Below are 22,382 nucleotides of genomic sequence, written 5' to 3'. Positions count from 1 at the left end.
GTAAGTTTTCTCCAAAATAAGTGTCCTTTATGGGAGTGGTATTGCCTATTCACAGATTTATTTTACTATTTTTAAATTAATGCTTATGTGTGCGCCCATATGTAGGTATGTGCGCATGAATGCAGATACCCAGGCAGGTCAAAAGAGGGTCTAGATCACAATTACAGGCAGTATAACTGCCCAACATGGTGCTAGGAGCTGAATTCAGATCCTTTGCAAGAACAGAGCTTACTTTTAAATGCTTGGCCATCTATCGAGATCGAGTGCTGCCTGTTTAATTTAACACGTGTAATCACAGGGATAACTAGTTCTATATAATTGGTTCAGGTAACAAATTTAGACATATGTGCAGAAAATTTCAGTAATGAAAATCTGTTCTTCATAACACTGAGGGCTTCTAAGAGACAGGGAAATAGCCCCTGAATATCGCCAGTGTAAATTCCTTACTTATCTGTGCACAAACCCAGGGCATTGCATAAACATAGCAACTCTAGCACTGAAGTTTGAGAGAGAGGTAGGAAGTGTATCCTTTGTAATTGTCTGTAATGCTTAGCATCATGATAGAAAGAATAAATCATCACAAAAAGGGAGAGAGGATGGCAGAAAGAGAAAATTAGCTGTAGAAGACAGAGCATGTGAGGAAAATCTTATGAGAAGTCAGAAGACACCAACTTCCATAAACAAAGGGACAGACAGGGAATTCTTGGATAAAGAGGGTATGTTTGTACAAGGGCAAGAAACAATTTGTTAATGATCTGGGTAAGAGAAGATTTTAGCCATTGTTAGAATATGATTGGGAATAAATATTATTTTCAAGACAGGTTCTTACTATGTACTAAAACTAGCCTGGATCTTTTTTTTAAGAATGAACAATTTTAAACATGTATATGATGTATTTTGATATTCACCCCATTGCCCTCCCTTCTTATCTCCTGCCTACTCCTTCCCAACTCCCTCGTCTCAGCAATTCCCCCTCCTATGCTGCCTTCTTCCTATAGTCCGGAGTTTAACTAAGACAGTTTCCATGTGCACGGATGTGGGGTTGTTCCCTGTAGCTTGGGCATCTTAGTAGTGGCTACATTCCTGTAGAGAAATGAAGCCTTCTTTCCCGGCAGCCAGTTCCGGCCAGTAGCTGCTCATGAACACCTTCCCTGGCGTGATGGGGTGTGGATGGTCTCTGTCGGGTCCAGGTGGCCACAGCTGCTGTGTTTCATGCCTAAGAGGACCACATGGTGCCCCAGAGACAGCGCTCCACAGCACTCCACAGCACTCATTCTTACCCTAGAGCCCCGCGCTCTTCCTGCTCCCTCTCCTTCCTGTATTCCCCGAGTCTTGGGGCAGGGTGGTGTGAGAAATGGCATAATGTTCTCTTTAGGTCTGAGTACTCAGCAGGCACCTATTCTGAGAGTATGTGCTAACCATCTCCTCCTGAAAAGGGGTATCTCTGCCAAAGGTGGGTGATTGGAACTCGATTGGCGTTCACCGCCTCCCCGGGTTAGAATATACTCGATATCAGCTTCTAACCCTCTCCATGTAAGAAGCTTTGTTGCAAAGACTACTCTGGTTTCCTTTCTGTCACTTTGACCAAACACTCTGAGAAAAAGCAGCGTGGTGAGGAAGGCATTTATTTCATCTTACGTGGTCCCAGCCCATCACTGAGGGAAACCAGGTCAGGAACTGGAGGCAGGAACCTGGGGCAGGAGCTGAAGCAGAGACAATAGAGGCTCGCTGCTTTACAATGTCTGGGAATGACCGGGATGAGGAAGGGCAGCCCTCAGCGCTGTTCACTTCTAAATAACAGCTCCTGCGATCGCCAAAGAGAACCAAAATGGGAGGAGAAATGTGTACAATTAGACCCCTGTAAAATTAAATGAAGTGATTGATTATCCATTGAACACCAAAGGGCAGCAACAAATGTGAAATGTGCAAGCCAGTGTCACCCCATGGCTATTAAAACCAGGAGTAAAAGTTCATAGGTCACCATATCACAGCGTACCATAGCTGGACCCGACGTCAAAGACAGAGCTTAACTCTGAGGTCACGGGCTTTGATCGGAAGAAGATTTGAGTTGTCTTCCAAATTCAACACTTGCAATTTAAATAGAGTGGAGGTTTTGAAAAGTGGCAGCACAGAAATATAATCCAGATACTGGGCTGAGGACCGTGTCCGGACCTGAGTTTAAATCTTACTAACACTAACTGGATGGTGGTGGTGCATGCCTTTAACCCTGGCACTCGGGAAGCAGACAGGTCTCTGGGAGATGGAGGCCAGCCTGGTCTACAGAATGAGTTCCAGGACAGGCTCCAAAGCTACACAGAGAAATCCTGTCCCCAAAACAAACAAACAAAAAATCATACTAACACCAATAATCCATGTGTCCTTGAGCATATTTTAAGAAGCACTTAAACTCCCTGGGCCCCAGTTTCATTGCCTGTCATATGCAATGAAATGCATATGCATGTCAAATGCATGACAGAGGTGCATGAACTTAAAATAATAGTGGTTCTATGACACCAAATACTATAAGGGTAATTCTTAAGAAATGTATGGTGGGCCAGATGGTGGTGGGCACACCTTTAATCTCAGCACTCAAGAGGCAGAGGTAGGCGGATCTCTGAGTTCAAGGCTAGCCTGGTCTACAGAGTGAGTTCCAGGACAGCTAGGATTACACAGTGAAGCCCTGTCTCCAAAAAAAGGTGAAGAAAGAGAGAAATATACAGGTAGGCAAATGTATTAGTCACTGTAGTCTAACTAAACAACTCCACAACTCAACGGCTTACTTGAACAGTCTGTGGTATTCCAATGACTGACTGGTGCTGACGGCAGTAATAGTGGGTGTTTATACTGAGGAATCCACAGCATGATGTTTTCACAGATCAAAGCTGTTTCCACCTGTCTCCCGTGGCACTCCTGTCTTCTAATCTCTCTGAGTTCCCTTCCAGGATCTTCGCAGTGAACCAGCAAATGTAGATAACGGTGCTAAAGATTGCTTTTGAGGCTAAGCCTGGAATATATCACTCCTGTTCATAGTTGAGCAATCAGAACTTAGTCATATGTTCCCATCTAACCTGATTAAGGAGTTTTAACTCAGCTATGTACCCAAGAGTGAAAAAGAAAAATGACTTGGTGAACATGGAAAGGTCTGTCTGTGAGTGTCCCTGCCTGGCCACCCAGTATCGGGCTCACTATTTCTCCCTTTTGCAGAACACAATACTCTTCTCAACGGAGACTACCCAAGGTCCTACCCTGCACAGAGTCCCTTATCTCAGAAATATGCCCTGTCTTAGCTATTTTTCAGTTTCTATGGTAAGTCACAACCAAGGCAAGTTATAAAAGAAAGTATTTAATAGAGCCTTATTGTTTCAGATGGTGAGTCCACGACCATCATGGTGGGAGCACGGTGCTGGAGCAGTAGATGAGGGCTTACATTCTGATCCACAGGCGTGAGGCAGAGAGAGCTAACTGAAATGACTTGGGACTTGGGAAACCTCAAAGCTTGCCCCCATCTATACGACTCCTCTAATGAGGCCACACCTTCTAGTCCTTCCCAAACAGTTGCACCAAACTGGGGACCAAGTACTGAAACAGATGAACTTGTGGAGGCTATTCTCATTCAAGCCCCTACATCCCTGGTACTCTGATTAGGTATAACTGTGGCCGTTTGTAGACTTGGACCCATGGGGACCACTCCCCAATGTACTGGGAAGGCAGGATCTGGAGGATCTCAGTGAAAGTTTTCACTGTCAAGGGGAAAGATGGATGTCATGGCCATCACCAGGCTAGAGTGGTCCAGGAATGCCAGAGAAATGGCGCAATGAAGATCATTGCTATGGACGGGATGCAGTTGGAGTGTCACTCAAGTTTCTGTTGTGGTTAAACGACTGATCTCTGGGGTGGTACGATATTAGGAAGAAGGGTTAGTTTTCTTGAGCGGTTCCTTTGGGAGTTCTTGGAAGATCGTTGTTATATAGGAAGCAAGCCTATCCTGGTCATCCTTTTTAAGTGGGGAGTCCTATTGAGATAAAGGGAGAAGGGGAAGGAAAGGAAGAGAGAAAGAAAGAAAGAAAGAAAGAAAGAAAGAAAGAAAGAAAGAAAGAAAGAAGGAGAGGGAGATGCAGAGAGAGAAAGGGAAAAGGAAAAAGAAATAGGCAGAGTTTCACCTTTAAAGAGACCGGTGTGACACAGGACATATATGATGCATTCTGTCAGGCCCTCAAGGGATGGGGCCAGGTTCGTCTGGATGCTAGCATTCTTCTATTCTTTATTTATTTAAAAAAGGTGAGAAGTTAGGTGTGGCAGGTTAGGGAAATGAGGGTATTGAGTTCTCAAGACTACTTCCTGTTGATCTGGGGCATTGACCATCTTTGGGGGACCTGAGAAAGCTGGGGTGCTGGTCACATCCTAGGGTATCTGGTTGTTTTACTGGTTATGTGGAACTGTCTGGTACCACTTGAACCTGGCAAGATGCGGGCAGAGCAGAGGAAAAGGTTAAGTTAAGGAAAAATATTTTCCTTAGGTTTGGTAATTGAGGAAAAGGATGTCAAGACCAGGGAAAGGTGGGGAGGCTTAGGCTGCTTAGGAAGGGAGGTGCATCTGACCTGTTCGAAGCGAATCCAAGTTGACTTCCTGGAACTTACAAGAATTCTTTGAGTGTGTGAAAACAGAAGTCTGGACACATTAGAAATGGCAGTATATTTGTGCCAGAAATGACTTTGATTAAAAGCATTAACAATCTTTCTTCTGTCCAGAAAACTGGGACAGAAGATTCTGCACAATGAAAGGCATCTTTGGTGCCTATATTTAGAAAACACCCAAAGGGAATCTGAAACCTTGAGCGTGTAACTATGATGATAGTGCCGGTTCTCTGCCAGAGCTAGATTAATGGCTTATCAGAAATTTATTGATTAGTGTCAAGATTATCAGCACGTAAGCCTTTTCCCTCAGACTTTCGTAACTGGCATTTGCACACCTTAAAACGCATTCTCAGACCTAAAGCATCTTAGATCCTCACATCCCGAGCTTTGTGCCAGGTCGGCTCCCGGCAGGACCTGCTTCTTTCCTTCATTATGGCATCATCCTAACGTTCAGGGGAAATCTGTCCTGTGAGTTGTCTCTTCTTGAGTCTGGTGACGAGGTAAATTGTGTCTAGACCTTGTATTGTCTCTAGAAGAGTGAGGCCTGTGACCTGAATTTTACACAGAGAGCTGAGAAGGCAGCTGCAGTCTTGGTTCCGCTGGCAAAGCTGACAAAGCTGTTAGTCTTCAAATTGCATCAGAGTTCTCGAGAAGGATAAATTTTACCTGAGTTAATGATTAAAAGTGACAGAGACTTACTTGATTGGCTGCCTAGACAGCCACCCTGGAGTCCTCCATGGTCGCTGAGGGCAGGTCTTAGGGCAACATCCATCTTCCAGCTGGCAGAGGTAGGCCTGCAAGACCCTGGAATAACCCCCAGGCGTCTGTAGAGGAAGGACTCGTGGGAGGGCTTTACCTTTGTCTTGGGTAACTTGAGGCAGTTGGTTCCCCAGTGCCCTGTTGTCCACAGTGTGAGGAGGGTCTTTGCAGCAGTTGAGGTGAAAGACGGGTTTTCTCAGTGGCTAGCACTGCCGCTTGTGAAACAAACTCTGGTTGCAGGGTCTTCTGTTCCCGTCTTCTTTAGAGGAACTGACCTGTCTCTCGACTGAAGTAGCGGGTGTTGTGATCCCAGAGACGGGTAGTTGGAAAGTGATTTGTCAGTCCAGGTCAGGGTCTTTGCTTGCCTCAGGTCTCTCTCCCATGGGTGGGAAGGACCATGGGGAGAGCCTGGCAGAGTCATAACACCAATGTGTGATTATGTGCCAGAGGGACCTTGGTGGGTGAGAGCCCAGAGGCCTCACAGTGGGCGAAAGACTAATGTACCATACAGACAGAGCTTACATGGGAGGTTTTATTGAAATAAAGGGAGTGGGGGAATAAAAGGGAGAGAGAAGAGAGACCTGCTTGCCTCTTCGGAAGAATAGCGGGAAGAACTCTGCTTCTGGTTTTCTGACACATGGCCGCTCTCTCCAACGTCCACACCTGTCACTACCATTTGTCCTTCACTAGGAGCTCCTTGTCAGAAATGAGCTGGCAAAGGCACCATGGGCTTGAACCTCCAGCATCATGAAGCAAATGAACCTCTTCTGAAGCTGAACGTGATGGCACCTGCCTATACTCTCACAGGGCGAAAGCAGGAGGATCACGAGTTCAAAGCCAGCCCGGACTACAAGTGAAAACCTACTTCAAAACAAACATAAGAGAACCAAGGCCTAGGGTCTGTTGAGGTGACTCAGTGGGAAAAGGTGTGACTCACTAAGCCTAATGACGTCATTTAACCCCAAGACTCAAATGGTGGAAGGAGAGAACCGACTCCTACAAGGAAAAACTGGATAGTCTATCTTAAGGCTGGCAATCCCATAAAATGTAACATGAACAAGAGTCGTATCTCATATCCAAAAGTTGGAGAATGGCCATTGTCAGTTTTATCAAACCTAGAACCATCTAGGTCCTAGATTCTAGGAGATGAGCTTCTGGGTATGCCTATAGTGGGTGATTAGGCTAATTGTGGTGGGAAGACCTGTCCGCCGTGGGGGGACACCATTCCCTAGATGGGATCCTGGACTACAGGAAAAGGAGAAGGTGAGCGGAGCACATTCACCACTCTGGTTCCTGACTGAGCCTCATGTGACCAGCTGCCTCTAGCTCCCCCGCCCCCCCCATAACAAGCTGTACCCTTAACTGTGAGACAAAGCAAACCCTTCCCCCATCAGGTTGTTTTTGCCAGGGTATTTTAGCAACAGTAAAAGTCACAGACAACTCTGGAGAAAGATCCCACCTTTCCAGATTAGATCCTGATTGTGTTTTCTGGGAGAAATTCGGGTCTCCAGTTCTCTGGGGATCTAATTCAGCATCGGAGAAAGATTAGGCTTCGGCTCCACATAACAAAGAGGCGTTTGACTTGTGCCAAAGGTTTGGAAATGTGCGTTTATTTTCAAACTCAGCTATGTGACATTCTAAGTTCAGAACTAGCACACCTACCTGGGCGGGGTTAACATGAAGGCCTGACAGCTGGTGACATAGGTCCAGCGTCTCCCTCGCTGTTCCCTCTTCCAGGCTGTACAAAGGAGACAGACTTCATGGTGGCTAGAAAGTGAAGGTCCTTCAGGAAGTGACATCAGTGGTGACGCAAACACATTCCTCTGCAGCAGAAGGCTGGCAATCAGACACTGGAGGCGAAGCAGAAATGTCCGGTTCCAGAGGCATCTTGAATGAAAAGTTTTATTTCATTTTGTTGTGATGTTGGGAAACACAAGGCTGGCTTCCGTGTCACTGGCCATGTGTGGCAGCAGGTGAGCCTGCTTCAAGTTATCCCCCGTTTTCTTGAAAAGGTGGCCCAACGAGCGTGTTTTCAGCCACGTTGTTCTAAGTATGGCTATGGTCTTTGGAGATGTTCTTTTCCTCAGCTGCCCTCACAGCTGGAGTAGTGTGGTTGCTGGTCTAGGCCCCGGGCTCCTGCAGGCTTCAGAGGTCAGCGATGATGCTGAAGCAGTTTGCATATGCTCCCCTTGACTCTGTCTCACCTAGAACGTGGTGGGAATTTGTGGCCCAAAGGACAAAGGCCTCGCTCAAGTTGGACCTTCTTTAGGTGTGGGGTTGGACTGAGACTAGATATTGACCCCCTAGAGTCCTAGCAGCTGCTCTCCCTGCATTCCGTCTGCACCTTGTCTTTGGCTATACAGTGCTTTGCAGCTAAATCTCCTTTGGCTGTATTTTTTCCTATGAAAGATACCAGGTAAACAATCTACCTATGCCCACAAAATCCCACTGCCTCTCTCTGAATCTCATTACCTTTAATGACACATCCTTGGGTTCCTCACTCTGCCATTTCCATCCACTGCAAAGGATGTCCCTACAAAACCAGTGTTTTAATATGAGGCCTGGTCAGGGTTGGTCGGGGGGCATGTCTGTCTGAAAGGAGTGATTGTATGGAGTCTTGTACTTGAACTCGGGAAAGGGGTTGCTGTAGTCTGGTTCCATTCTTGTTCTCTCAGAGTAAACAGAGAAAGATAAAAAACAAGCTGAGATTAGGAATCAATCGTGACAGGTTTCTCATGGAGACAGGAGGGTCCTGAGGGTTATGGTATTGGGAAACCTCATGTTCTAGGTTACTCTCCACCTTTAATGTTCACTTGTTCTTTCAACCAACATTGAATGATTCCCTCCAAAGTGTTTGTCGTGTTATGTACCTACCCATGAGATGGTAAGGCATAGTATTTGAGGGAAAATGTCCAGGGAAGCAGATGTATAAATAAGCTAGACCATAGATACAGGTCAAGGGTTGAAATTTCACAAGTGCCAGAAGCACTAAGCGGGATGCCCCCAGGATGCTGGGCATGGTGAGAACGTGGAAGGCCTGTATGGAGGGGTAGTGTTTGTGACTGGTCCTCAGGAGTGGCGAGAAGAGGACAAGGGCAGGAGAGATGCTCGTGAGCTGACCTACAGAAGGAGAAGCAATTTCATTTGGGAACCACAGCAGGTTTGAAACAGCAGAAGGGCCAGCTGGGCAGGGGTGGGATCAGGCTGGAAGGCGCCTAGCTGAGAGACCATAGGAGAAGGGTTAGGGGTACAGCCCTGAAGCCAGACCACTTACTTACTAGCTATATATGCTTGACAAGTTGTGTCAGTGTGTGTGTGTGTGTGTGTGTGTGTGTGTATGTTTGTGTGTATGTGTGTGTGTGTGTGTGTGTGTATGCGTGTGTGTATGTTCTTGTATCGTTTATGCTTCTGTTTCCTTTTTTGAACAGAGAAAGAGAAACACCGATTTCAGATTTTGTTTTTCCTGAGAACTAAATGAATTACTACCTATATAACACTGAGACAGTTTTGACTCACAATAAGGTCTACATGAGTGTGAGCAACACAAACAATGAAAAGCAACCACCACAGAAGTCCTATCTCTAACTGATGAGAGCCGAATGAGGGTAACAGCCGAGCAGCGGGAGAGACGCTGTGCTGGAGGTGAGATGCGCCCCTTCGGTTTGATACTGAGCAGGTCTTCCAAAGGACACATTTGGGCAGGAAACACCATGAGAACGGCAGCCCTGAGGTGCAAGGCAGAGTGAGAGTCTGGAGTGGAAGGCACACCTTTTCTTACCCAAGGGGTGGGTTAGCTATGTAGGATCACTTTCAAAGGCACTGCACAACCAGGGAACAGACTGTGCCGACGAGCAGCTTCAACTGGCACCGGACATGCAACGCAGTCGTGACTTCTTAGGGCTTTCAAACATCGTCAGAGTGTGTGAAGGGCTCCCTGTATGGATGCCTGGTGACTACTGTTCCATACCCAGTGAAAACCAATTGCTTGGCACAACATGGCTGCCACTGAGCAGAGCACACTTCCAGAGAGTGGGTGTCTGTGCACAAACATGCTGCGTGTGCAGTCCATATGCATAAAGACACGTTATATATTAACTCACATCTTCCTGCTTCCTTTCGAGCCTGGGGCTACTTTTAGCCTGTGTACTTTTCTGAGGAAGCTTTTCCCATGCTCTGACAAGAAATGGTGATTCTGAAGGAGAGAGAGAAGGCTAAAGAGTGGTTGTGGCAAATGAAGTGGGAAGATATCCACGCTGTGACTCCAAGTCCCAGGTCTGATCCTTATGGTCAGTACTGGCCATTAACTGCAACTCTTCCTGATTATGAAACATAGGGAGGAAAAGAGAGAGCAGGCTTCACGCTGTCCTCTGAATGAAGGGCCTTCAGTTCTCCTAGCCCTCTGGGTCAGGGGCAGAGCTCTTCCCTTGTGTCAGAGTCCTTCATGAAGGTCACTTTTTGTCCACCAGATGCATTCCCAGAGCGGTTTTGCTGATCCCTTCAAAGCATCAGCTTATGATGTGTGAGTAGCTTCCACAGAGGTGACGAGGGGGAAGAGAAAGCCTCCTTGTTCCCCGATGGGATGGGTGGCCACATGGGCACACCTGGGCCTGGCACACTGTACGCGGGGACAGGGTGTGGGGTGAATGCACTAGAGGAGGGCATGGCTAAGGAGTCTGAGGGCCTACTGCTCTGCTGGCTGCTCTTGCTGGAGTCCTGAGCTCCACCACGAGTCCCGCTGGGCCGCGGAGCAGGTGGATCTCCCAGGGGGCCCCTCGGTCTGCTCTGTACAGGAGTTATAGGAGTTGTAGAGCCCAAGCACAATACTCAACACCAGCATGACCGCGGCCATCATCCAGATCACTTGCCAGTGTTGACACAATTTGGGATACATGACTTGTAGGAAATGGACCAGTTCTTCAAGTTTGCTGTCAAGGGAATAGAGAGATTAGTATATTGAGCACATATCTGATGCCCAGACCCATACATCCCTGTCTGAGGATACCTTCTATGCTGTCTAAGGCAGAGGTTCTTAAGCTCAGCTACCCAGAGAATCGCATGGCAGCTCGTATTCAAAATCCCCTTGGTCTTCTGAATGAGAATCCCAGTAACGACCTAAGAATCCCCGGGTGGTTCTGGTCCATACTGTGAGAGGCTCATGCAGACGTCTGTCAACTTCATTATGCCCATCCTCCACTTTGTCCCTCCTTCTCTTCCCCCACTCTCTCCAAACTGTTCTCTCTATCTCTTCCTCTTTGTCTCTCTCTCTCTTCTTCATCTGTCTCCTCCACTTCACTCACGCTCCCCCTTGCTTGTTTCCCAACTTCCTCTCAGCCCATCCTCTCTCTTTTCAGTTTAGTAAAAGGACATTTGATCGGAGTCCCATCCTAGAGGTTTCTGGAGATGTCCTGTGCATTTAAAGCAAGTTATGTATTTCTCTTGTGTCCAGTTCCAACTCATGACCTGCAAAGCAAGATGACCAAGGGTTACTACACCACAGAGGTGGGGCGAGTCACCGAGGGCTTCCTGTCGGCCACACGTCTCGCAAACACGCTGCGGTACTCAGGCCCCTGGCTCAGGAAACTTGAACAGAGAACTGGTGAGAAGTAGATGGGTTGCCATGGGACAAAATCCTCAGCCAAAGCCCTCCTAAGAAAGGGCCCAGGTCCTTGAAATGCTTGCCTTGTGTGCCGTGACCACAGGGACAGCAGTTAGTTTCGTGTCCCTGCGGGAACCCCACCAAGCAATTTCAGCCTCACAAGCCATTGCAGACAGCTTGGCACACTTGCTTCTAAGAAATCACTGGCGGTTTATGCGATTACTGGGAAGGAAGAGATGGGAAGTACAAGCTTCCTTCCTTCTAGCCCTATTTATCTGGAGATCCCAATGGGATATAATTGGAATTCAAAATAGAGTCATTTTTTTTAACTATACTTTTGTGCTCCAAAACTGGCTGCTGGTGTGGGGAGAAGACCACTCTAAATCTACACTTACAGATTTACTTTCTAGTTACACTTATGGAGGGGGGAGTATGCCCACTAGTGTGCATGTGTCTGTGGAGGCCAGAGGTATCAGGTGCCCTGGAACTGGATTTAAAGGAGGTTGTGAATTTAGGTCCTCTATAAGAGTAGAATGTTCTCTTAATTTCCAAGCCATCTTTCCAGCCCCTAGATCCATCCTCAGTCTACGAAAGAGGTTGTCAAGATCTGGGTACGTGATCCTTAAGTGGTCGCCTAGTTTTCGGCCTATAAGAGAAACTGAAAACAAAATTAAGCTAGAAATAGAATTCCTTTGGGTCAATGTTTGATGCTAACCCTTCTATTTTCAAAGTAGTATTGGACCTGCTTAACTATCGTTCACACCCATAGAGTACATCTGAGCCAGTGGTGAGCGAAAAGAGCCAGTTTTACAGTACATCCTGTGAATCTCAGCTGTGTTACATAAAAATGCCACAGACCACGTTAAGAAGGTGCTGGGTTGCTTTGCCTGAAGTTCTTCCAGAGATTGACATTTATAATAGATGGCTTCATTGCATATAAAAGTCTCCTACTGGCAACTCTGGTCCTAAGGACTCCATAGTAGGCTGACTATCATCTGGCATTAAGCATGACAGCTCTTGGGACCCATCTGGCTGGGGTTATGGGTGAGAGAGGAACTTTCTGACAGTGGGTGTGCAGTTTATATGCTAAATGTCCTGAGAAGATGGTCTGAGCCTGAAAAGGTGAAGTTGTACCCCCGTGCTGAAGGCCGAGGACCCTCTGGAGGGCGCTACTCAGGTCGGTGTCAGTCATCGGAGGATGCTGTCGCCTCAGAACCTAAAGCAGCTGTAATCAGGTGTGAAGGATGGGGGTCCCTCTGGGACCCCCAATGGGTCCTCTAAAGGCTCAGGTGCTGCAAATAGCCACTGCCCAGGATTGCTCACAAGATGGGCAGAAAAGGACCCAGGCAAAACCTTGTGTCCCCCCGGCTTTCATGAGACAGGAGGGAGCTGCCAACTACCAGAGATGGAGTTAGCTAGATAAGGCTTTGTAAGCCAGACTGTTTATAGTCATGTGCTTGCTCTGTTTATTTCTCTTTTGTTCTTTTGCTGTGTGTGGAAGTGTTAGAAATTCTAGCCTGACTTAGATGAATTCAAGGTGCCAAAGGAAGGGCTTTTGTGCATGCTTGGGCTTAGCAAAGGCAGCCTGGTGGTCTGAAAATTAAATGCAGATGACCCCCAAGAAGGAGGTGAGATGTAAGGAGGACCGGATGCAGTTGCTTGGAATCAGGGTTGTGCTTCCATGATTAAAGTTGAGGCTCTTTCACCAGAGAGGGCATGTTTACCTCGAGGAAGCATTTTCCCTGGCGTGTTGATAAAGCTCTTCCCTTGGCAATGGGGTTGACCCAGGCAGGCCAAGCCCCCTCCTGCTGGTTGCTACTTCCACCACTGGGCTCTGTTGATGGCATCCACAGGCTTAGAAATAGAGTTACCATCTTTCTAATCTTCCCTTACTACCTTATTCATTACATGTGAGTAGGTTCTGGAGCTTGCCAGCAAGAGACTCAGTTACAGACACTGTGTCTGGGATCAGTGACAGGTGATCATACAGCTAATGGTGTTGTCTGGAAATGTTCCTAACCCCGGGATAGTTAAGGGTATCTAAAAGAAAATTTCGGTGAAGTTTTCCAAGGTTACTATAACTACAATTGAGGGGGAAAAAAACAAAACAAAAGCGAGACTTATGGTTTTGATGTACTAATAGAGATAGTTGGGTATAAACCAAGAAATTGGGGCTTTTTTTTTTTGAAAATCTAGGGTGTTGCTCTGTCCTTATATTGACAGAGCAGTGCACACCTCTTCTGAGGAATAGTTGATTCTGTCCTTAAACACATTCCTGTGGGTGACAGTTTTGGCCGATAGGGTTGTGACCTTATTACACAGAATACCCTGCAATGAGACAAGGCTATTTCTATTGTTCTTGGTCTGGAGAAGCATCTCAGTAGAAGAGTGCTTGTCTGCCATTTGCAAGGTCCTGGGTTCAGTCCCTAGTGCCAGTTTTGCTTGACTTTGAATTCACTGTTCTGTGCGGTAAAGCGAGACCTTCGGCTGTAGTGGGCCAAGTCATAAGATCCGGACTTTCTGTGTTCCTTCTCCTCTTCCACTCACCAGAGGAAGATAGCTTGAAACACAAAAGATATTGTTTCCAACCTAAAGTGAGGACACCATGCAAATGACCAAGTATTTGGTCATCATAGCAGGGGCCTATAAGAGACTGAACTTGGCCACTGAACTAAGTTTGTTCCCTGCCTCCCATGTTCCCTCTGCTTCCCTCTGCTGTTCTTGGTTTTGTGCAAACCCTCTCTAGGAACTCAGGTCAGCCCCTTCGATCTGAACTCTTCTATGGTGGTGGCTGTGGAATGGGCTGACCCCAGCTTGGATGAGAGCCCACTGAAGGTCCTTCTCCCTTTCTCAGCTCCTCAGAGCTATTAGTGGCTTTCTGCCGTGCCCTCATCCACCTCTGATGCCTCAGTTTTCGCAAATGTGCCATTTCTAACTTAATTTTCTGGAGTCAGTGCCTTCTTGAATTCTGTTGGCCACCAGACCTACTGCCACCCAGGAAGGGCATTTCCATCTGTTTTGGGTGATTCAACAGGTAAATGACTTGAAACCGATTTGGTATCCAAGTGTAGGTTTCCAACCTGCTTCTCTGCTCCTTCTCTTCCTCCTCAGTTTCTTCTACCTCCGCTGGTTCCTCAGGGCTCTCTGTCTTCTGCTCTTCCTCCTCCTTCAGCTCTTGAAGTTCTTCTGTCTTCTTTACCCCTTCCTGGTATCTGGAGGGCAAAAGGGAACAGCTGAGTCAGGGAGGACCAGACACAGGGCATTCTTGCCCCAGACCCGGGGGAGTGGACTCAAGAACTTCCAGTCATTGCGCACTTCCTGTAGCTCCATACAACAGGAAAAAGCTGGGAAACTCTGCTGAGCCCCAACACAGCTCATGTCAGTACCATTTCCCCTCACTGCTCAGCCATCCTTCCTGTTTATGTGACAGTGTGACAAACTGACTGAGGAAAATGTGGGACAAGATCTACTGCTGGTCACCATTCTACAAAACATTCCCCAGAGATAAGATTGTATTTTCCCTGTGGAACCTGGGAGCTTCACCTTTAGGAAGAACCTCAGCTCAGGGGTGCGGGAGTGTTTTTCAGAAATGGCAGGCCTTGACATAGGGAGGTACCCAGAAAATATTCACAAAACCGACGGATGGACTTCGCTTCTGTGTTTTCTGAGGAGACCCTCCTGTAAAAGCCCCCCATGATTTCTCTCAGGATCAATATTTCCCTGAACATATCTGCTAACTTGTCTGACAGCCAGGTGGCTAACTTTATTAGTTTGGCTGGGATGACCCCACCCACCACTGAGTGACTGCCACACAGATACCATGGGGTTCTGTGCCCATGGTCAGCTGAACGTCCTGCAGGAGTCATGGGGCACCAGGCTAGGTTAAAGGTGAGTCTCTATCTTGAGTCCTGGACCTTTGGTCCTGCCCAGTGTTCTCTCCCAGTGACTGGTAGCTGGCACCGGCTGCTAATACAGCTCATTTAGTGATAGGCAGGGGTGGAAACAGCGGGGCAAGGGCAGGAGGAGGAGCTCTGACTTATAGGGAACAGCAGGGCGATTCTAGGCAGCACAGCTGAAGGTGCCCCTGGGCACTGCTGGCAGCAACATGATAGCTCTGCACATGCGTCAGGAAGCCTTAGGCAGCACCAAGACGAACCTAGCCCAGGCCCCTGATGTTTAGACATTTCTAGGCAGTAGCAGCATGCCTGAAAAAGAGAGGAGTCTAGCTGAAGCCGGCCATTGTCTAAGCACATCCTGTGTCCTGCTTCCCTGTGTAGGCCTTTCTTGACTCAAAGAGGCTTTTGGCCCATTGACTACTTCCCCAGAACTCCTCAGAAACAAGCCAGGGTGTGGGAAGCTCACTTCTGAGACCTGGCAGGTGCCTTCGGGGTGGTGAGGTCTGACTCACCCTTTGTTGTAGGCTTCTTCCTCTGCCCTGGCCTTGGTCTCCTGGCTCACGTCCTCCAGGCAGCTTGGGAGCAACGCGGGGGCACAAGCTTCACAGTCAGCCTCTGCATTTGTCTTTCCACTAGCAAGGGGAGGGAAGCACGGGGCGTCATTGCAGGGAGAGACTGGACATCTGAAGACAAAACCCAATCTTTGGCCTGGTTCCCGATTCAAAGAAGAAACTCGGGCTCTTTCACGGGCTTTCGGGTTTTAAAACATCTACCCTGAGACGAGATTTTATAAAGACCCACTCCATGAATCTTCCCCCCAGACCACTGAGGAGGCAGACACTACACCAGCTCCCTTTGCCAGATGCAAACCCAAATCCAACTTTATTCTTATTTCAGAAGGTGCTGTGGGTAGAAAGGCAAGTGCCACAGACGACAGGACACTGCCAGAAGGAGGCAGACTGAAGTACCCTAGATCCTTTCTTTCTCAGAGTCAGTGTCTGTGACTTTCAACTGTTCCTTCAACTGTGCACTGAGTCTGATAACGCGACAGACACAAGGCAATGTGGAATTGGAAAGAGGAAAAGACAGCCCCCATTTTTACCAATTCCGAGTTTCACAGAAGGAAAAAGTAATCATATTAATTATGAATTATAATATTTATGGAAGAAACCATTCAGTGACAGAAAATGAAAAAGAGAGAGTGTGTTTAGAGTGGATGGTCCAAAAAGGCCTCTCTGAGGCGCTGATATTGAAGCCCCAGGCTCAAAGACGAGCCATGTAGGCAAAGATCAGCAGAGGCAGAGGACGGAGGCTAGAAAGACTTTGGGACGCGATGAGTGCTGTAAACCTGCGCTGCTGAGAACAATCAATATGGTGGGAGTTCAGTTTGGAGCAGAATAAACTGCCAAGCATATGAGGGGTCCAAGAAGAAACGCTGAAGACAGTTGGAGATGTCCAAGGGAGGCAGAGATAGCCACTTGATAGAAATATAAAGAATATAAAGAATGGATGACGGCCTAAAGACAGAACACAAGGAGAGAGGAGCAGAGATCTCAGGACAACGCCCAGTTATTGTCAAGCTCACCTCAGGAGTAGGAGGAGGGGTGGGAAGGAGGAGAAGAAGGAGGAGGAGGAGGAGGAAGAGGAAGAGGAAGGAAGGAAGGAGAAGGAGGCTAAAAAGACAGAAATAATGCTAGAGTCAGGGAGAGAGGGCTCACTGTGCTTCACTGCGTCTTCTGAAAGTCTGGGTCCTTGGTGGGGTTTGATGATGCAAGGGTCACATGGAGCCTTGAAGTAATAAGGAAAGGGAAGGGAGAAAGGTACAGCCACGATTGGACTGGGAAGGGGAGTAGTGAGTGCTTTGGCTCAGCCAAACAAATGGGTCAAGGGTGCAAGCCTATTCAAAAACAGGTAGAAAGGGCCTGGCAGAGAGAGTGAGAGAAGATGGTCAAAGGGACAGTACCTTTGACTGAAGGAACCGAGACCTATAAAAAGCAAGAGAAACCTCTCCTTAACTGGACAAAGAGCAGAAGAGAAGGGCAGTGGAGTGGGGTCCCGATAAACAGAGGCGAGCTGCCTCCTATCCCAATGGTGAAGCTGAAACGCTAAGGCCAGGTTTTTTGCAGAGAATGAGAGCAGAGAGTCTGAGAAGCCCACAAAACAGCAGCGAATACAAACATCGTGTGGCAAAGTAGGAAAGCAGGAGCACTAGCGAACCACCTCAGGATGGCTGGGCACGCTTGGAGCCCCTCTAATGCTCGAGTAGGATCACAAGTTCAAAGGAAGCACCTAATAACCTAATAAGATGGATTTTGCAGCCATCTTGGTGCCCGTATCCTGACTAGAAGCGATGGCGTCATGGAGGAGCCCAGAAACAAGACCGCATTGCAAGCTGAGCCTCCTCGCAGGAAGCTACGGGGTCACCGCTGCTTTTCCTTAGGCAGAGGCCAAATCTTCAGCTTGCTCTCTTGGTATCAATTTGCTATCTCTTAGCTTTCCCTCAGACCTTGAAAGCATATGTTTCGTTAGGCTAAAAACCAAACCCCATCACGAACAAGAAAGATAACGCTCTAAAAATACCAGCTATTCATAACATTCCTCCGCCTGCAAACTATACTCTCCACTCCCTTCCCTGTGACCTTAGCCTAATGTGCAGTTTCCTATTTGTCCAATGACTGGAGCAAGCTGAGAAAAACACAGCTAGAGTCAAGGGTGGGAACGGCCATTATCTCACTGAGCATATTTATACATTGCAAGTGAAATATGGTCACCACGCTTTTATTTTTTTTTCTCCATAGCTGCCCACATTAGAGGGTCCTTAAAGCTAAACAAATATGAAGAGAATGTGCCAGAGACAGACCTGGTTCAAACTCCAGCACCCCAGGCTTGGAGACCTTAAATACCATCCTGAGGCTGTGAAATCTTGTAACTCCATTGCCTGGCAGGAATGAGGATATTCTTTTTTTTAAAAAAAAAAAAAATATTTATTTATTTATTTATTTATTTATTACGTATACAGTATTCTATCTGTGTGTGTGCCTGCAGGCCAGAAGAGGGCACCAGACCTCATTATAGATGGTTGTGAGCCACCATGTGGTTGCTGGGAATTGAACTCAGGACCTTTGGAAGAGCAGGCAATGCTCTTAACCGCTGAGCCATCTCTCCAGCCCACAGGAATGAGGATATTCTAATAGAAAAGACACATGTAGCCTCCCCTTGGCTATCAGACTGTTGGAACAATGTACCCCAAGAAAGTGAAATCCCCTCGGGGATCTCATGCTGGTAGAGGTCTAGGCCAGCCAGACGGGAAATAATTCGTCTGCCCCCAAAAGACTTGCAACTTGCCAGATTACCTTGCAGGACACAGTGAAGCTGAGATTTTGGCCGGTCAATGATGGGAGGGACCACACCTTGACCGGAACTGTCCAGTTATGCTAATCTCTGGCCTCCTACCTAAACCCAACCCTCCTGTTGGGACTAAAGATATATTAGGCAGAGGGTCACTGGATATCTGTTTTTCTTCCCAGTATAACTGTATTGAATAAATTCTTTTCTGTTTTCTACTATTAATTTGGCCCTTTTCATTGGCTGATTGGGTTATGACCTTAACTGCAGTTATGATTAGTCTGTGGCAGGGCTCAAATTCGGCCCTGTTGCAGTTGATGCTGACTCATGCTTTAACCATGCTGTCTACTGTCCTTGGGAGGCGTTCCTTCCTCACAAGTGGGTCTGTCATCTCCACTCTGTACAAAGGCAGAATGCCTTCCCATTGGCCTATCCCACCCTCTGATCACGAAGGTGCCTGATGCAGATTAGAGTGCTTTCATTACTTCAGCTTCACAGTGACCTGCGCAAGAAGTTAGTGAAATGGACAGATCCTATCTGTAAATGAGGATTTCCTGAGAGCCCAGAATTCAGCTTAGGCTAAGAGAATCTGCATTCATCTCTGTAAACAAGAGCTGGGCACAGTCTGTGCCGTGGCAGGGATCACTATGTGGACTGCGGCATCCTCAGCCTGGAATCCTGGGCCTTCTTTCTGAGTGATTCATTAAACCGGGGCTGTGTTTATCACTGTGCCCAGCTCCCAGTCACATGAGGTTTGTTTGTCCAAAGTAAACTGTTGGCCACGCTGGTTATCAGTTTATTGGCGACTAGTATTTGAAAGGGATTTCAAGCTTTTCCAAAGGGCAAATCTTGCCTCTCGGACTCAGCAATGTTGCTAAATCATCCCAATTCAGCGGCTTCCTTTGATAAGCCCACCCCAGAGAACTTGAGCTATAGAACCTTCCTTGCTTCCTTGCACCCAGTCCCAGATTCTTGGATGATAATTATCCTGGGGTTTAATTTTCTCTAGAACACAATCAATATGGGGATAGATCATTTGCTGTGTAAATTTAATGACCCTGGCTGCTTCAAAAGCATAGAAGAGAATGATTTTTAAAACAGTAGCTAATGCTGCACTGTGACACGCCAGCATCATGGCTTTATCATAAAAATAACCCACTAGCACCCCACACCCCAGCTGTGCTGATCCCTTTGTGAGTAGCTCTGCATACACCCTCTCACACCCTGCTCTGCCCCACTCTCCCTGCCCATCTGATCACCGGGTGCTCCCCCAGAGAGTTCTCTTTTCCTCCCTTTCCTCTGTAGCCTCTCTGAATGTCCTCTGTTCTATTAAGAGGTTAAGAGCATGAGCCAGGCCATCTTCTAGCTGTGTAAGCTCAGGGAGCCTATCTCTGGGTATCATTTTCCTCATCAATAAGACAGAGATGTTAATAATGGATCTACTAATGAGGTCCTTGGCAGAGCTGACAAGGAATGGACAGCAAGCAGGGGCAAACGCACCTGGCACACAAGGCATGAGTTTTGACTGAGAACAAGAATCGTCATCACCACCACCACAGACATCATCTTTCTTTGAATTCACCACTACCTTGGGATGCCGTTAACTTCCCAGTCACCTAGTTGATGATAAAACCTCTAGGCTTAAATTTAAAACCAGATTCCTAGGTGGAAACATTTTCTGAGCCCCACCCCATCTTACACCGACACAGGGTTAGGGGCACATTTTCTCATGCTGGTTCCTTAGTAATGTGCACTTCCTTAGGACAACATTCATCGCACCGTGGAAAAATAGGCTGCTTCCTGTCTGACTTTCCCACTAGACTAATGCTCCTTGAGAAACTGACCCTGAAAGCACTTGTCAAAGGAATGAAAGAATAAAAGGCCACGGACACACAGCTCCCCTATGTGTATAAGGATAACTAAAAACCATTCTCAAACATATGTTTAAATCTATAGATCTCTGGACCTTGGCTGAGTTGGAGAGTGGTTTGTTATGAAATGACCTACAAGAGCAAGACTCGGCTTGCTCTGAGCTCACACGGGACAGACAGTATGATCAGCTGCTCTGTACTATGGACTGGCCAGAGGCCATGTGATTGTACTGTCACATGCTTATCCATTTCCCTCCCTTCTCTGGAACACTTAGGAAATGGGATCATTTAACATGAAGCTCAATGCAACTACGTGTGTCTGACAAACGATTTCTCTTCAACAATGTGACTAGGCTAACAGGAATTGGTGCATCTGTATACAAGTAGAGAGGATATGAATTCACTTTCTCTTGCACACTGTTCCATTATTGGCCACTTAGGGATCTATGATGCTTCCAGGTCTGTGCATTTGGAGGAAAAGAAAATCAATGAACATCTTTTCTAACTCTTCTGGAAAGAGCCACTATGGTGTGGAGTCTCCAGTGTTTCTCCTTCCTTTAGACCTCCCTTCCCTCTTTGCAGCCATCTTTCTTTGGATATATTTCCAGTAGGTGGGTCAGCCACAGCATCCACATGGCCAATGAGCTAGCCTGGGAATGGGCAGGGGGAGACTACAAACTCATTCTGGGAACCTGTGGCTTGACTCTGAGTCTCACTTTGACCTTTTAGCTCCTGATTTTAAGCCTATGAAAGGTGCCACCATCCCTGATCCTCACTCATTGATACTGAGATTTGGGGCTGCCCATCAGATTCTCTTACAGAGGATATCTCCAGTTCTTAAGAGTCTCCAGTGTCTTGGATTTGAGTTCTCAGCTGGCCTGAACACTAGTTCTAAGAGAGTCTATCGAGGAGAGCATGGACCTAGATCTTCTGCCTTGGCTGGGTCTGTTGGCCTAGAGCTGGGGAGAGTCTCTTGACGGAAGTGCTCGGAAGTGGACTGAGGAGCCCAGCGTGCAGGCTGGCAGAATTTCAGAGAGTATAAGCGATCATTTCTAGGTAGCTCAAAGGCTCTATGTGGTAAGGTTTTATGGCCTTAGATACTTGTGTTTGGTGACGAATTTGTCATCTCTCGAGGTTTCCTGGAGTGACTAAGAAGCGAGGAAGGAAGAGGAAACACTCCGTGATGAAAAGGATGACAACAGGGACAAATATTGACAGAGTGGAGACTTGGCAATCCCACACCCCGAGAATGAGGAACACAGGCCGAGCCTGGAGGCAGGGAGCTCGAGACCATCTCTGAACTGACAGGGGACTCAAGCAGTCACATTCTCTGCCAGACAACACAAGGCCCACTGACAACAACAGGAAAGCAAAGGCTAGAGCTGCCCCAAGGCAGAGAAAGAGAAATGAGGCCGGTGCTCCACCAACTGAGGAAAGACACAAAGAGAAAGTACTGAGAGGTGGCAGCTGTGATCCACATGTTTTCCAACAAGCAAATGAAGGAAGTTCAAAAAGTAAACTGTAAGCTGCCCACATCCCCCTAGCTCTCCACCCCCACCCTGGCATAGAAGAACGGCCTTAGCACTCTGCCTTGGCATGAGAGGGTCTGCCGACTGCATGGGTGCCTGGGAAAGACAGGACCAGGAGGACCTCTCAGCTCTCGAGCCAATGTGTATCTTCCTTTCTACTTCTTGACAGAAAGATGTTTTTCTAAAAAAAAAAAATGAATTTACTCTGTCCAAAGTCACTGTGTTTTGGGGGCCCCCTCCCCCTTCCCAGGATAGTTTAAACCGTATAATGGTTCTATCCCCAAATGGAAGAGATGTATCTATCTTCCTCGAGATACGGTCTTGTCTGGGGTCCTGGGAACCAGCAGCCGACTGTTACTAGCCTGACAACGGCATCAGCATGACGTGGCCGGAATGAAGGGAACCACAGAGAGAAGGATGCGGCCGCCCTGGAGCAGCCTGCTGTGCACCTGGTTATAGTAGCCCTGGGGATTGCAGCTGGCTTTCTGTCCACAGCTCCAAAGATCCCCAGCTACGAGGATGGCCATCAGCCTCTCTGAGGATCTTAGGCAGGGTGTACTTGGCCTTGGTCGTAGTATCTTCCTGGTCTAAGAATGTTGCAAAGTACAATCTGCAATCTTTGTGGACCTCAGAGTCCAATTCATTTCCTCTGGAAATGATTTTCTTTCTATTTCATTTTCGGGTTGAGGATGAGAATAAAGAAAGGAAGTTGGGGATGCTTTTCTAAGGAACCCCCAAATTAAGTGGAAAAT

At 47.3% G+C, this 22,382-nt stretch overlaps 1 protein-coding gene and 1 long non-coding RNA gene across 7 annotated transcripts in view; one reads left to right on the top strand and one right to left on the bottom strand.

The window, feature by feature from the left end:
- The first annotated feature begins 5,326 nt into the window (after positions 1 to 5,326).
- Positions 5,327 to 22,076, top strand: LOC125417191 (uncharacterized). 4 transcript variants are annotated; one of them, XR_015003025.2, is made up of 6 exons: positions 5,327 to 5,422; positions 6,084 to 6,291; positions 7,131 to 7,366; positions 8,822 to 9,035; positions 10,840 to 10,989; positions 21,236 to 22,076. It is a non-coding gene; the product is annotated as an uncharacterized LOC125417191 (long non-coding RNA). The 4 variants fall into 4 exon arrangements; XR_007237069.3 differs by having other exon boundaries at positions 6,084 to 6,301; XR_015003023.2 differs by having other exon boundaries at positions 6,084 to 6,319.
- The window catches only part of Irag1 (inositol 1,4,5-triphosphate receptor associated 1), a 106,853-nt gene continuing 91,454 nt past the window's right edge, over positions 6,984 to 22,382 (bottom strand). For all 3 annotated transcript variants that reach the window (XM_087908565.1, XM_087908566.1, XM_087908564.1), the window contains 3 exons: positions 15,398 to 15,517; positions 14,070 to 14,201; positions 6,984 to 10,318 (listed from right to left, as the gene is read on the bottom strand). In XM_087908565.1, coding sequence (XP_087764691.1) covers positions 10,075 to 10,318; positions 14,070 to 14,201; positions 15,398 to 15,517 — 496 coding nt within the window. In that variant the 3' untranslated portion in view covers positions 6,984 to 10,074. The remainder of the gene's footprint in view (positions 10,319 to 14,069; positions 14,202 to 15,397; positions 15,518 to 22,382) is intronic.

This window comes from Myodes glareolus, chromosome 7, assembly GCF_982192425.1.
Source record: "Myodes glareolus chromosome 7, mMyoGla1.1, whole genome shotgun sequence".
Classification (NCBI taxonomy): domain Eukaryota; kingdom Metazoa; phylum Chordata; class Mammalia; order Rodentia; family Cricetidae; genus Myodes; species Myodes glareolus.
Note: the sequence above shows the minus strand (reverse complement) of the source record. Positions and strands in the feature narration are given on the sequence as shown.